The 16,378-nt window shown below is 42.2% G+C and overlaps 1 protein-coding gene across 2 annotated transcripts in view; it reads left to right on the forward strand.

Annotated features, from left to right (window-relative positions):
- The window catches only part of SRGAP1 (SLIT-ROBO Rho GTPase activating protein 1), a 139,738-nt gene extending 126,435 nt beyond the window's left edge, over positions 1–13,303 (forward strand). For both annotated transcript variants that reach the window (XM_050324027.1, XM_050324028.1), the window contains exons 19-22: positions 7,092–7,272; positions 7,834–7,968; positions 8,107–8,452; positions 10,222–13,303. In XM_050324027.1, coding sequence (XP_050179984.1) covers positions 7,092–7,272; positions 7,834–7,968; positions 8,107–8,452; positions 10,222–10,599 — 1,040 coding nt within the window. In that variant the 3' untranslated portion in view covers positions 10,600–13,303. The remainder of the gene's footprint in view (positions 1–7,091; positions 7,273–7,833; positions 7,969–8,106; positions 8,453–10,221) is intronic.
- Positions 13,304–16,378: the final 3,075 nt, after the last annotated feature.

Raw genomic sequence — 16,378 nt, forward strand, 5'->3', positions numbered from 1 at the left:
TATCTATAGGAAACCTGGCTACGCTGGTCCCATTGCACACAGAACAATGTAAGCAATAGTTCCACTCTGGCTGTACTCATCTGCTTTGTCACGTACACAAGCTGTCAGTGACAGATTGTCTGTCTCTTCCCCTTTGCCGAGGTGAGGAGGGGCAGGCAGAGTCTGTCAATGCAGCTGTTTGGAGAGCAGAGACAGTTGGATAGGCAGGCATCACAGAAGGGGGAAAAACTGAGGATAGCAGAGAAATCAATCTTCTGCCTGGGGTGTATAGCCATGCTGTGCCCGCAGTCAGGAATACCAGCAGCTCTACAAGGCAGCCTGTGCATGGGTTCCTGTTGACCAGCTCTGCAGGACTAAACCCACTGCCTTTGTACAGCTCATCTCTGCTAAATAGTGTGGATAAATTCATAATTGCACTTTATTTTTCTGAGGCAGTATAGCTTTACTTTAGAAGAGCTCCTTCTTCCACTGGAGGTATTAAGAAAGAGGGGAAGATGAGGAAGTCTGTCTATCTCTCATTTAGAGCACAAGTGAAGTAGTGAAATGCAGGTGACACAACAGCTCAATATACTGGGGTCAACTTCAGGGTCCCACGACCATGAGAGTTGAAAGTGCAAGCAGGCATGGAGACAAGTGCAGCTTTCCAGCAACAATCAAAAGCAGTTACTTCAAAGTCATGCCTAGGAAAGATGAAAACGTCAGCATGATACAGAGGAGCAGGACCGTGACAACACGTGGTGCATCACCTGTGCCTCGATCATCATGGGCTCTGCCCCACCTCTGTGTTGTTATAATTCAGTTATAAAATGACAGTTTTACATTCCTGTCATAGCGTTACTTGTGTTATGACGGTGTCACTGGGGGACAGACCCTGAAGAGAATAGCTGATAACAGGACAAAGTTCTGTTAAAATATTTACCTGCTCAAGACATGGGTTTTTGTTCACCAAATCAGCCAGCAGTTTAATTCTTGTTGCCTCATCACACCTTTTTAATTAATTCAGTGCTGAAAGGAAGCGGACATTTGTGTTTACAGAGAAATAATTGTTAGCACAAATGTATTTGTAAGCTTGGCAAATACTGCTGCAAAGATTAAGATTGGCAAGCCTGGATTGCATACAAAACAGTGTTGGTCTTTGATTCCCAGCCTGCAAGCTGCATGGATATGGCTTTCCATTGTAATAGCATGTTTTTCTAGTGTAGGTTACAAACTTTAAATTAAATGCATTCACCATCTCTTTGCACATGCATTCATGTGTTTTTGCTTTGGATAATTCCCTTTAAAACTATGTTTGACACCAGATATGAGAATAGCTGAGAATTTTTCAGTTTGCATATTGAACTTCATGCATAGTGAAAGTCACTGAGTGACATGTCGTGGTTAAAAAAAAAAGCTTTTGCTGAAAGGTCTTTGCTGAAAGGTCTGGAGTATTTTGGGGGTTTAATGTGATTGATTCATCGATTATATGCTAGAAGCATCACTACCAGCTGTTTGTGGAGAGGGAGAGAGAAAGGGAGGTGCAGCATTGCTGCTGTGTCGATCAGACACGTGGTGCTTACATGTTTCCCTCTGTTAGGACAAGGAAGAAGCAGATTCTATAAATGTGAAGGGGGTTTTTTCAGTGTTGAAAATCTAGTTAGTTTTATGTAAAATGATATGTATAAATGTATACATATGCAAGACCAAGTAGCTAACCCCACAGGAATTACGGGATTACTGAAATATAATCCAGGGTCTATGATCAAAAGGATTTATTTTACTTACTGTTTTTCTAAAGTTAAACTACAAGTGACTCTTTCTGTGCCTACTAAAATAAACTCATCTTTAGGGACTGTATCAGTAATGCTAGAAATGTTTAATTATAATTTAGAAAACAACCAGACTTTATGAAAATTGAAAATTAAATTATGTGTTCAGAGGTAAAATACAATAGATTGGGGGAGAGCTGGAACTTATAACTGAGCATATAAATACGTCATAACTACTTTATTTTAAACATATAAATTACCTTTTTTTTTCCTAAGGTTAATGATGTTCATGTATTTCAGCTGATCACTGGAAAGGGAAGAGGGAAGAAAAAGGAGATGTATTTTACTGTAGTGTTTTCAGTCTTTTTTAAATGTGCGGAAAGTATCCCCATAAGGAAAACACATAAATTTTTTCTTTCTCCTAAATCTGGAAATGGAATTTAGTTCAGTACATTTGTACTTCAGCTGAGAAATAAAAAAAAACTATCTGTAATTTTGCTGCAGATTTTTTAATTTTAGATAAATTTAACTTTATCTGAAAGTGCCTCTACAGTAAAGATTCAAAGGACACTGTTTTGCTGAACCAGTTTTTAGCATATTTCCTGTACCTTCAAATTGCTGGAAATTTTTTATTCTTGTTGGGAGTCATGGAAAAGGCTGACTAGATTCGTTTTCAAAGGAAGTAAGCATTTCCTGAGGAAGTTAAACAGATGGAGTTCTCCTAGGAAAACATACGTGCAACTAATATCATACTCTTCATAGATACATCATAAATGTAGAGTAAAAATTTAGATGGTAGTTCTGCTGAAAACAAAAATTACAGGGACATGTCAGACTGTAAGTTGGTTTTGTGTCCCCAACACATAGTCATTTTCTGGCTTTTCGGTAGCGCATGCTGTAATCAACACTTTGCCAAATTCTGCTTTGTCAACACCTTGCAATGTCTCTTTGATTTTGCTCTTGCCAGTAAGAGAGAACTGCTGTTCTGAGGACAGGACTCTGAAACTGCAAAGCCGTTCCATTCTCTGATGGGATGCAGAAGAGAATAAAGACATTGGGGGATAGAATTTTCCAAGGATGTTCAAGGGAAAGGAAACACAGAGCAACAGCAACTCCTCCAAAATAAGTGCAGGAGATGGTCTCCCCTCCTTTCTCTATCTCCTTGTGCCCTGAGGTGTAGAGACAGCCCAGTGCCACTTTAGTGCTATCACCTCTGTAGGGAGGTTAGTCCTACATCTGGCACTCCAATCCCAAAATTAAAATTAGCACTTATGTTTCTTCTGCTCTTTCTGCTCTTCCAAGCAGTGGAAGTTTTTCCCACAGTTCTTCAGTTTGTCCTAATTTTTCACTTCCATAGCATTACCTGATTCACTAGAGATGATAGCTGGTGAGATCCTGTATGTCATCAAAATACTTCTTGCTGTTGCTGGTGAATGCCCCCAGGTATGGACAGAGCAGTGCAATTACACTTTCCTCTCAGCTGTCAATTTTACTGCTAGACATTCAGTATCACACAGAATTTGAATTACAGATCCCAATTCTAGCTTTCATCACCTTAGCCTTTTGGAAATTCTTGTCCGTCATTCAGTAACCTTGTTATTAAGTGGCTTAACTTTCCAAAATGCATTTATTTCTAAGAGTAACTGTCAGGGTACTTTGGGTACCCTGACAAAAAAGGGTACTTTGATTTCCACTATTAAGGCTTGACCTGTAACAAGGTGAATTACTATTTAAGCACAGTCTCAATACTATTTGCTGTAGGAAATTTTATCTCTGTTTCTTCTGCCTAAAAGCAACATTCAAGCAAAGAAAATGCCCCTTTCAAGTTTTTCATAGTAAAAACTGTCTGAATTTATTTTTTGTCCTGTTTAGAAACTTCTGTGAAATCTTCTGGGCAATCCTCCCTGAGGAGGAGGGATTTGTTACCCAGACAATCTGATCTACACATCTCAAAAGTCACATTCATTTTGGGTACATTAACAGTTCATACAGCTGCTTCTAGTGGGATAACTTTCTTTTGACCTCTGAAAAGTATGTGAGTCTTTTAGGCAGTGGAAGGATACAATAAGCAGATTCCCATTGTACCCCATACTTAGATTAGCATAATTCCATGGAGGGAGATAGAAATTAATCTGTAAATAAAAAGACTTGTATACTCAAATGTGGGATCGTGTATGGACTGTTGAAGTCAGCAGAGAAATGGGAAATTCCAGAGCTAATCTATGTAGTGATTTATCAATCAATCCAGTACTCATGACCATTACCACCTAACTTGGGAGAATGTCAAAGGAAAATATATGCAGGAAATTTGGGATTTTTGGACTTATTGTAAAGTTTTTTTGTTTGGCAGAATTTTTTTTTCATTTTAAAGTACTACCCATTAGTGAGTGACTGACTCTCCGAAACGTGGGAAGTTTAGTTTCTGAATTCGTGGCTCCCTCTACCATAACCCATAGCTTAGCTGCAGTCTGAGAACAGCATGTTCATACAAATGTCTGCTCCTTTTCAATCTTACCTGATTCCAGTAATACCTTGTTATAACAAATTCCACAAGCAATACACATGATATATGTAAAAACTACCTTCTTTGGTCAGTGTTACATTATTGCTGTTTGATTTCATATTGCCCTCTTAAAGATAAGGCAAGATAAGGGCATGTTTGGTTTTATTTCTTTTCATTTTTTAATAGTGTCTTTCTGTGCCTATAAGTTTCTTTGTCTTTTCAGATAGACTGTAGACAGAATATCTGACAAGGACAACAAGGTAGCATATTAGAATATCACACCACCATTAAAGGTTTCCCAGTTTTCCAGAATGTTTCTTTCTGTGTCAATACATTTTCTTTGCTTAAAAGCATAAAATCAAGAAACCTGTCAGCCAAGAAACCTGTCAGCCCCACCCTCCCACCAAAGAATGCCAGTCAGCAAGCCATTGTCATGACCCATTGGTCCGAGCCATGATGTTCATTATAAATTCTCATCAGGCTGAACAAAGACACCAGACACATGTCAGGGAACTCTTATGTTTTATTGTACAGTCTCCGTAACTTTGGCAACCAATCCAATATTTAGACTCAAAAGGTATTGGCTAACACACCCTTAAATTCCTTATAACAGACTTCCACAAGAGGGGAGGCAAACAAACCCTTAATTTTGTACTGTATACTTCAGTAAGTTCTCAACTCCCACAACACACAAGCAAAAGTGCTGACTCACAAACGACAACAAACCAATATTCAAGGGTGTTGGCTTACAAGCCACAAACACCTCCACAAGCTGCTCACTCCCACAACACACTTAAAAATGGAGTACGGGGTAGGATATGATAGGCATGCTTTGCCCAGGCAAAGCAAGGGAAGGAGACAAAGAATATCACCAATCCTTAGAACCCGCACTGGTGCTGCTGTGTGGATGGTCCAGAGCTGGAGTTGCAAGAAAAGAAAACAAAAGAGAAAGAGAGACAAAAAAAAGAGAGCGAGGGGGCCCAATCTGCTCCCTTTTGTAGTTCACTTAGCGCAGCCTGCTAGGTAAATTAGACTTCTTGTGCATTTTGTTCACATGTGCACAGCCTGCTCTTCTCCAGGAGGTGAATTGGGTGGGTAGAACTGAGCGTGAGTCTTGGGGCGGAGCAGGGAGTACTTGTATCAGCACAGCTCTGCCCTCTCCTGTGATCACACCTTTCCTGTAGCAATACTCAGAGTGTTTGAGACAAAACATGCTTAGGTCTGGTCTTCCGCAGTATCCAGTAGGAATGCATTTTGAGGAATTAATACTGTTAGTGCTAGGTTCTTACTTGTATTTAGGTAATTGAAGTAATTTCTGCCACCATACATTACTTTTGCATTTGTAACAGTGAATTCCCCATGTCACTCTGTTCCATCTCTGGAAAGTTTCTAGTTGGTAACTTCTAAACACCCTGCAGTTTGTCACTGACAGGAGCTCTTAACGTGACTGCAGAAGTAGCAAACCACAAGACAGCCTTCCGCAGGCTCGACAAGTTATTAAAAAAATGAGCTGCAAACTATAACCTCCATAAAGGTGCTATCATTATGTTTTCATGCTGCAGGATGAAGTTAATTTTAAAAAGACATTCCTGTGCAAAATGTTGTCATAAAGGGACAGTGGCTTTCATTACCAGCTTGGTTCTTTGGGGAATTACAACCTCAGCGATTTTAATTTGCACCAGGCAGAAAGTTGCTATGCTAGTCATTAGCCCAGATGTTAATTTCCATCTAAATATTGCTCTAATTACATAAAGAAATTAGTCATTTCGGAGACTCTTGAGTTGTTGTAATCATCAAAGTGTGTGATTTTTAGAATAGTATTTTGCAGGTTCTTTATGTTTTGAGACTTTGATGACAAATTTTAATCTGTTTGAGCTCAGGTGCTTTCAATTTCGTGTAGAAGAAACTAAAGGCTGTTTCCTCAATGCCCGCACACAGCTCTGATGATACCTACGGGGGCCTTTTACTGACACCAGTAGGTTTCTGTCCCGGTGAAGGTTATGAAGTGGAGTCCTTTACCAGTGTGAGGCTGAATTTACAACATACTGACAGAAGATTAGCCAGGACTGCTGTAGCCAATGGTTGGCTTCAGAAAACACCAGCCTCCCCTGCGGAAACCAGGGCAGCTTGGGATTTTGAAGCAGGCAGAGCTGCTTTAAGCAACTTGAGGCCACACAGGGACTGCCCCTGTGGAGGGGTCATCCTTAGGGAGTCTGGAGCCGTCTGTCCCACTCAGAAAGGGCGTTAAGGAAGCAGATTAAAGCACTAGGCTTCGGCATTGTGTAAAACATCAGGTTTTCACTAGGTCTGCTCATTTGTCATGTAAAAGAAATCCCATAGCCCAGTTAGGCAGAATATCCCTACTCATGCACAGGGTAATTTTGTCTTCCTTCCTTTGCCACTGCGGATATTAAAGGCACTCCCATTTACTTTTCCTTTATCACACTGATTCCTCAGGCCTTTGGTTTATTCATTTTATTTTTGGAGGTCTTCATTGCCTGTCCTCCATCCCACTCCCCAGCAATGCAGGAGCCCTTACAGCAAGAGGCAGAGGTCCCTCTCCCAGCAACAGTTGTTGTAACATTTGAACATGCTGTTATGTTTTCTGCAGCTTGTGAAGCAACCCAAATGTTTCTCCCTTGGGACACAGGTTGATTATGTTTCTTTGTAAGGGGCACATTATAACTACTGCCTGAAGTCTGCCTTAGTTCAGCTGATCTCTGTCAGCTCTGCTCAGAATGAGCACTGAGAAAATGCAAAAAATTGAGTTTATGAAACCAGAATGAGCAGATAAGCCAGTGTAGAATCTGGTTATCTGTTCTTCTTCCCTCCCCACACAGAGTGCGAGCCCATAGAAGCTATTGCCAAGTTCGACTACATGGGAAGATCTGCACGAGAACTCTCTTTCAAGAAAGGAGCTTCCCTTCTGCTCTATCACCGAGCGTCTGAAGACTGGTGGGAAGGAAGGCACAATGGAATCGATGGTCTTGTCCCTCACCAGTATATAGTGGTGCAGGATATGTAAGCAATGTCTGGTGTGATTAGGTTCTTGGTGGGGTGTAAAATCTGAAGCATTTAGCAGTGTTTTCCAAATGGGTCAGTGGTGTGAAGGCTCAGATAAATAGAATATTTGCCTTCTAGGCAAGATGCCTCTGTCTTTATTGCCCTGAATTGACAGTTCAATAAAAACTAATACTAGGCTAAACTACTTTTAAGAATATGTTCCCAGTATGTTAAGAGGCAGATGCTGCTGCACCTATTTTATTTAGAGTATCTCTTTGTAGCAATTGCTGACTTGTAACTTCAGAATAGCAAAAGCTGGAGAAATGCAACCCTGAACTCTTGTTTTACAGTATTAAGCATGTGTTTAGCCAAGGATGACAAAGTTCTTTACAGAAAGGTTGCACTCAAAGTGTAAAAAGCTCCGTAAACAGTATTATAAGCAATTTTAGGAGACATACAAGGGCTAAGTGCATTATAAAATGCCTGCCTTTCCTAAGGGAATTAAAAGCTGGGAGTACCAATGTGCTCTGTCACACTTCAGTCACTGACTTCTTGTCTCATCATGTGTGTTCCCTTCAGGGATGATACTTTCTCAGATACACTGAGCCAAAAAGCAGACAGTGAGGCCAGCAGTGGACCCATAACTGAGGATAAGTCATCATCAAAGGACATGAACTCTCCCACTGACCGTCACTCTGATGTGTATTTAGGAAGGTAAGCTTCAGCATAACATGTTTCAGTAGTATTGCTCACAGCTCAGGTGAGTAATTGCTCCAACACAGTAATTGCTCCTCCACATGTTTATGGTCGATCTCTATAACTTGTCCTATAACCACTTCTGCATTGGTGCAGGCAAAGAAAGAGGTCAGAACCTCCACCTCCTCTAAGACGCCCCGGCAGGAGCAGTGACAGCCACTGCCCAGTACACCCACCTCACCCTCTCTCCAACTCAGCCATGGAGCTGGGTTCCCCCAACCTGGCAACTCACTGCAGTTCCAGAGCCCTCCTTCAAAACCGCAACCTCAATGCCGACAGCCCTGAAAGGCGACGCAGGCCTGGACACGGCAGTCTCACTAACATCAGCAGGCACGATTCTCTGAAGAAGATTGATAGCCCTCCAATTAGAAGGTCTACATCATCTGGTCAGTACACAGGTTTCAATGACCATAAACCACTGGACCCAGAGTCAATAGCTCAGGTTTGTACCTTTTTTCTTTATGCCACCGTCTGATTTTCTGAGGAGCAAATCTCACTGAGTAGCACAGAGCACATGCACTGGTAGGAAGGTGTGTGCCAGGGAATATCTTACTTAGCTTCCAAATTAGGGTGTGTGTGAAAGAAGGTGTTCTGAGCGATTCTGAGTAGAAGAAGCACAAGGGGGAGTAAAGATTGCACAAGCAATAAAAAGAAATTGTTTCCTATTATACTGTAATGAAATTGCCTCTGCCACACAGAGCACTAGGATAGTATATGATTGCAACGATGTGTAGATCACTGTGCACTGTTGAAGGCTGGCCTATTCTGTCTTGCATGTAATTAGTGTTCAATTATTTCTCAGTATTGTGGTAAGCAGAAGAGTGCTCTGACTGGCTAGTAGTGACCATTACCATTCAGAGCATTGATTTACAGTCCAGTTTCCTGTGGATTTTACATAGTTTTCATATAGTTCATATATGTTTCATACTGTATGTTATTTTGATCCTTGTAGTAGAACATAATGTGCAAGATGTTGCACCTGTGTAAATTGTGGGCCATCTTATCCCTGTGTGAACACTTACCAGTCTTACACCTGGCAATGGAGAGGTGAGAAGGATGGAATAGGGAGCACCCCAATCATCAGATTGGTCTGTTGTACTGAGCTAGTGACAGCTCTTGAGCAAGTAGATACTTCTGTCTTCAGAACTCACATTTTGTCTAGGTAGGATAACATGATTACTAGGGGCACCCTGAGGGTGCAATATGATTGCAAACACATTTTACAATAACGCTGACACTCACGTTTTAAAATTTAATGTACTGGTAATGCTTGCTTTCAAACTCCGCTTCCAGCAAGGAATGGAAGGGACTGTCATGCTTAGGTCAGAAAGCTGAACTATGTATTAAGGTTAGAAACTGTGAATGTTGTTACTGTTTTATTTCACTATAAGTTATTTATTTACTTTCCTGGAACTACATACAGTGCTGTTTGGCTTAAGCTATCTATTTTTTTATGCCTAGACTACTGATTATTTAGCAGTGAGAGAACCTAAAGTTTGATTAAACTGTGTGAAAGTCACCATGAGCAGACAGGGAACACCAGATATTTTAACCTTACTTGTATCTCAATACCACTGAAAAGCAGTAAACTAGTGTCTTGGTGCATTCTTTTAGCATTTATGACAGAAATCCTGATGAAAAAAATTTTTTTCTTAAGTATGCATACTGAACAATATCTTGCAATTTTTTCTGTTTAAGATTTAACTCGGTGAAACTAAAGGAGACCAGAGCTGATAGGTGCACAAGCTTTACTTTCTTAGAAAACCAGGTTTTATAATCCATGTGAGAGAATACAGATCCTGAACACCTGAGGCATTAGATGAGAGGAGCAGTTAGCTAGGAGTTAGCGAATGGACTAGAATCTTTACAGTTGTCAGTACCAAAGAGATGACATTAAAACACTGCTAAGGAAATATTTATTGCCCTGACTGTCACTTAATAAAATAGCTTGCAGACTTTAATATATTTTTTTTTTTATTCTCTCATGTAAACAGGTTAAATATTTATAATGTCCAACCAAAGCTGTCATCTTATCAATTGTAGTGTCTTTCAAAGAAGTCTGGTGGAAATTGGTTTTAGCACTATAGTAATTGTTAGAGGATGATTGGCAAATTAATTCATGCGTTTTCTGCCCCCTCCCCGTGCTCCTCTGGTGCTGTGCATTCAGTAGCAATTGGAATGATGTGCCACTCTCTCTGTGCTCTAACCCAGGACATCGAGGAGACGATGAACACAGCACTGAACGAGCTCCGTGAGCTGGAGCGGCAGAGCTCAGCCAAACACGCCCCTGATGTCGTGTTGGACACCTTGGAACAAATGAAAAACACCCCCATCCCTGCCACCTCCACGGAGTCGCTCAGCCCTCTCCACAGTGTTGTTTTAAGGAGCTCTGAGCCTCAGATCCGCCGTAGCACTAGTTCTTCCAGTGACACCATGAGTACTTTCAAGCCCATGGTGGCCCCTAGAATGGGAGTGCAGCTGAAACCTCCTGCTCTTAGGCCAAAACCTATTGTTCTTCCAAAAACAAATCCTAGCATAGGACCTTCCCCTCCTTCCCAGGGTCCAGCTGACAAATCTTGCACAATGTAGACAGCTCAGCCACCCATGGTGCCCAGCTGGGGTATGCTAGGGAAAGAGATGGATTAACAATAGAAGTCAGGGCTCGATAACATCATTTGTTCATGTTTGTAAACTGGAGAGGCTTTGTTTTTCAGTGTTTTTGAATGTATTGTATGAAAGTAGCTACATTAACATGGGCATTTGTATTTTGTACGGTTTCAATTAAAAGAAAAAACTGGACAACTGTGCATAGTTTTAAAAAACAAACATAGACTTACTTGAAAACTTGATGCTGCACCATTTGTAATAAAACCAACACAGATCACAAACGGCTTGCCACGTTGTACCGTACTTCACAGTCTTACTGTAGCTATATAATAACAGATCCTGCACAAAACTAAGGGGTGGGGGAGGTTCAGGGGAGGTGGGGCCTCTCATTTCTGGGTCACCAAATCTCAAGCAGGTTAGTAAGAACTGAAATCTAGCACGTGAGGATTAAGTGTCTGTATGGAATGTCTAAGTTATCTCAGGCCACATTTCTTATTTAAGACACACCAAAAAAAAAAATCACCAAACCCTCACAACTTGTAATTGGCACTGAGTTTTAGCTTTCTTGTTGGCAGTCTCACTAGAGGCAAGCGCTGGATGGAGCTGGAGTTCACATGGCTCTCACCGATTCAAAGCAGCATTCCAGGACACAGCTGAAGCACATCTCCAGGATATATCTAGAAAACAACTTTTGCTGCCCTCTGTAATAGTGTACCTTTTCCCTTCATTCCCTGGTACCACATTTTTCACAAAAGCTAAATTCATTTCAAGTTCATAGTTAAGCGAGCCAGGCTCTGGGGAGTGCACGAACCTGTTGGTCCATTAGGCAGGCTGATAGGTGATTAAAAGGATCAACTACACAGTAATTCAGAAAACTATCCCATTGACTTTAATGCTCAATATCCAATTAAAGACATGATTTGAGTTGTAATAGTCAGAGTTTCAAGCTGACCCAGCTGCGCTGACTGCCTTGCACAGCACGAACACTCGGTTGTGCTGATGGCAGCAAGGCAGGAACCCTGCAGAGGGACTACGTCCTGCCAGTGGTGCTGGTCACTCACAGGACAGCTGAGTTTATACTGCCTAGATTCAAGCTGACTAAAGTTTTCCATAACCTCTTTCCCCTCCCCTTCCCTTTTTCTTAAATGACAGAAATCAATACTTTTCTTATGTCTGTGTGAGTGACAACTGTCAACTTTGCTTAGTGCTCTGTTAAACTTTGTTAGGCGTGAACTAAACATACAGCTGTTTTGCACATTGCAACAGTAAGCCATAATATTATTTCTGTGAATATATTTTCCAACATCCAATCCATAAAAGAAGTTTCAATGAATAAAATGGGGGAAAAAAATCACTTGTGGTCCACTTACAGGAGTACAACTGAATGTAATTATGATCTGTCTTTCCATTTATTCTGTAAGATCTCACTGCTGGAAGGCTTGAAGTTGTACCACTCACTATACATAGACAATTGAGTTTGGGGGAAGAAGAATAGTGACAAAATTTGATAGACATAGTTACTGAGGTGACAGGAGTAATTTCCTGTTGTTATTTAGGAGCAGCTTATTCCTGCTCTGATTTGCACCCTCTAGACAAGTGATGCAGTGCAAAGCCCCAGGTGTGAAAAGTACCCCGTGAACCTCTGAGTCTCAAACTGCTGCTGGTATTTGCAAACCCTTTTCAACACAGCCACACACTTCACACATGTCTAGGTTAGAGGCAAAGTCTTAAGCCACCAGAGCAGGCTGTGCAGCATCAGTCAGTGAACCTTCATCCTTCTCGACTGCACTGCCTAGTCCTAACACCAGGGCCACAACCTAAGCCAGGCCAGCCACAGACTACTCTAGTGTGTAGGGTCTGCTCATTTGGTTGGGACCAGAGATATTTTCAAGTAGTTTCCCAGTTTACTAGACTCAGTGGAACAAAACTGGAATTTCAGCTTTCATTTACATGCAGTTTTAGTCTAGCATTTTTAAATTAACCCACCTGGCACAATTGAGATGGATACCTGTATCTTTAAATTGCATAGGGAATTTTGTATGTTTAATTAACTATACTGGACTCCATAATGCTTATATTAGAAATTGTTTAGCAAAAGAAAAATATTAGAAACAGTGCATTTAGTGAATGCATCCACTTAGTGCATTCACACAGTTAAATGTGTAGTTTGATGGTTATTATAGATACTTTAAAGTATAGTAAGTGGATATGTAACAGGAAAGACTGCTACAACTACAGGCGTACTAAAGGGTAACTCCTGCACACCTAATCCAATCAGTATTGTCCTTTACTGTCAAGTTTGATGAATTGCAGTACTGGTAGCTTCCTGCTTGTTGACTGTTACCTACTTGTGTCAATGTACATCTGTAGTATGTACATGTGAAAGTGCCTTTAAATTTTAGAGGAGCTTTAGCTTTGCTCTTGTACTGTTGCTTTTCCATTGCATCCTTTCCTGTTTGTGTATGGCTGCATTCCCATTGCATTCCTTCCACTCTTGAAGAACAAATAAAACCATGAAAAAAATCACAGTTCTCGAAGAGAAATGTACTGTTAATCTGTTGTGACAATGCACTTTTATGTATAGTACTGTACATTTTTGGCATGTACCATTACAAGCTTCAGTATACATTCAAGTTTGTTCCTCATAGTGTATCTTTATAATAAAGAAAATAGTTCTGTCTGTGTAGTTTTGCTGGGTAAACTGCCGTGTCTTCCAACGTGGATTGCCAGTCTACCTCCCACATAAGGGGACAAAAGCAACCCCCAGCCACCAACACCCCACACTGCATCAAGTCCCATCACCCTCTTGGCTGAAGAAGCATTTGTTCCCAGACAGGCTTCTACCTAATTTGCTTTAATTTGCTCCTACACCATTGCTTTAAGCTCACTCATGCCCCTCTGTACCTGAAGAACCCACACAAAGAGCCACCAACCTCAGAGTTCTGCCTGAGCACCCATCAAGAGCAGCCAATCCACTCCCACCTGCTGCAGGAATACCTTGCCACTCCCCCTCCTGCTCCCTGCAGGAAAAATGGAGTGCAAAAGCCAATCCAGCTTACATATTTTAAAAACAGAGTGAAAATAATAAAAATACTCTACCTGGGGACATTTCTTACGGCACCAGAAGAGATGCCACAGTGGGGTCAGAGGGGATGCCACAGGTCAAGGTTATCTTCAGTGACCTTATGTCCCAGAAACAGTGGCAATATACACACACCCTCCCATCTGGCTCCAGGAACCAGGGGGTCTGTGAGTGTCAGGCCGATGGATACATGAGAGATGTTCAGCCCTATATGGATCAGACGCTGGAAAGGACTATTCCTGGGCTTGCAGTAGAGCTGCCCAGTCTGGCTCACCAAGTTACATGTGTTTAGGGGGAGAAGAGCTAGTCAGAAATGCATTTCCAATCCTTGCTTAAAAAAAAAGTCTTCGCTGGTGGTTGCTGAGGACCACCATATGCCTGAAGGAAAAGGAGACAGATGCCCCATCCCTGGAAATGTTCAAGACCAGGTTGGATGAAACTTTGAGCAGTCTGATCTAGTGGAAGGTGTCCCTGCACATGGCACAGAGGTTGGAACTAGATAATGTTGAGGGTCCCTTCCAATGCAAACCATTCTACGATTCTATATGAGGCAGTGTGGGGTGGTATGGGGGAAGGGGCACAGCAGCCACCCCAGTCTGAGTGGGGCTTTCATTCTTCATGCTGAGAAAGCTGCCATAATGTGACTCCTCATCAATCAGTGCCCAATGGCAGCCTTTGTGCCTCAGTGTCCAGTGACCCACATTGAGTATTTCTTCTTGGCCCCTCAACTGCACAGAAGCTGACTAAGGCATACCAGAAGGGACAGCATTCCTCATTCAAGATCCTGCACAGCCCAGAGGATGCATAACCAAATTTTCACAGTCAGGTCATACGCTCATGAGGGGAGGGTCTTATGTGATGGCTTTTAATCTGTTTTAAATAAGAAAACACAAGAAGAGGGGTCTCATCCCATTTTGTAACGTGATGTTTCAGTGTTGCACTGTGCTGACTTGTCAGCTTCCTTCCAGTTTTTGTAGTGGAAAAAAGTCCAGCTCTCACAGATACAGCCAAAGCTTTTGGCAGGTGATGGGGAAAGGCTGAGTCTATTCCCACTTAAAAAGCAAAGGAGTGTTTTGCTGAGAAAAGTGTATTAACTGAACAGAAAATGAGCAGCACTGGCAGTGTGGTGTTTAGCTCTCAGGTCATTGTTTCAAGCCACATGCAGCTCCAGGACGTGGCACTGCCCCAGCCTGTGCAAACGCCTCCTCAGCCAGCATAAAGAAAACACAGAGGATCCACCCAGTTTTAAGTTCTCCTTGGTAGAGACTCATGGTTTGTTACTTACTCTGTGGCTCACATGGACTCACCCAGACCAGAAGGATCTGCGGTCATTCTGTGCAGTCTCTGCTGCCCCGTGGGACAAGCTTTGAGGTTGGCCTGGGTGGAACTGATACACAGGGAACAACTGAAACCAGAAAAGTATTAACTAGTGATGGTACTTGATGAAAGTACTGTTCTTGTAGGCAGGAATATTGCTTTTTCCATTAACTTGGCTTGTGAAGGAAAAAAAATCTCATAGTACGTGAAAGCCCAAAGAGATCAACAGTTTAGCATCTTAAAATACAGTTAGCTAAAACAGCTGAATTACTGTTTAAAAAACTAACTAACCACTAGTTCAGACATGCTACTGTAACTGCAGCTACTCCCTGTCTTTGTGTTTTACACAGGGGCATTTGCAGATCACGCAGCTGGCAGCACCACTCTCACTGTGGCTCCAGCAGCCCCAGCATGAGCAAGTTTTCCTGCTGGGGAGCCACAGTGGCAGGACCCTTATGACTCAGAGGTGCCACTCTCTCTGCAACAGTGCCACTGCAGCAGTCTCCATCTTAACCCTGGCCCCCACCACCCCTCAGCCCTCTCCTGGCACACAGTGCTGTGGATACCCACCTCTCCCTTTCCCCAGCAGGGCTGCAGCCCTAGCACAGTGTTTTGGCTCCTCTCATCCAGCCATCCCAACTGATCAAGACCAGAACCAGTGGAAAGGAAAACAGAAAATGGCAGGTGTCAGAGCAGCCCACCTGGTGCACTGTCCCCACCAGATGGGAGAACAAAACTTGTGTGGTGGCACTAAGCTGGACTCAAGGGAGAGAAGAGCTCTGTATTCCCTCACCTTCTCATGCAGGCAGCAGATACAGTGAGAGTCAGCAAGCCCATGGGCTGGAAGGTGACACATAGAATTTGATACTGACTGAGGGATTAAATAGAATTAAATAGCATGAACTGGGTCTGGCTGAATTGGACAGGTCAGTGAGTTTTCTCTCACCTTCCTCCATATATATATATATATATATGCAAATGAAAAATGCACAAATACAGTTTTTACTGTGACTCTGCAGTCAGCCGTGCCTCTGCCCCACAGGTGCAAAATTATGGTGCATCCTCTGTGGGTCTCTTCTCCAATGTAACAAGTGACTGGACAAGAGGAAATGGCCTCAAGTTGCAACAGGGAGGTTTAGATTGGATATTAGATCTAAAGTTTCTTCACCAGAAGGTTGTCAAGCACTGGAACAAGCTGCTCAGGGAAGTGGTTGAGTCACCATCCCTGGAGATATTTAAGAACTGTATAGATGTGGCACTCAGGGACATAGTTTAGTGGTGGGCTTGGCAGTGCTGGGTTAAGGGTTGGACTCAGTGGTCTGAAAGGTCTTTTCCAACCTAAACGGTTCTGTGATTCTGTGA

This window comes from Myiozetetes cayanensis, unplaced genomic scaffold (genome assembly GCF_022539395.1).
Source record: "Myiozetetes cayanensis isolate MyiCay16 unplaced genomic scaffold, myiCay2020 scf3, whole genome shotgun sequence".
Classification (NCBI taxonomy): Eukaryota; Metazoa; Chordata; class Aves; order Passeriformes; family Tyrannidae; genus Myiozetetes; species Myiozetetes cayanensis.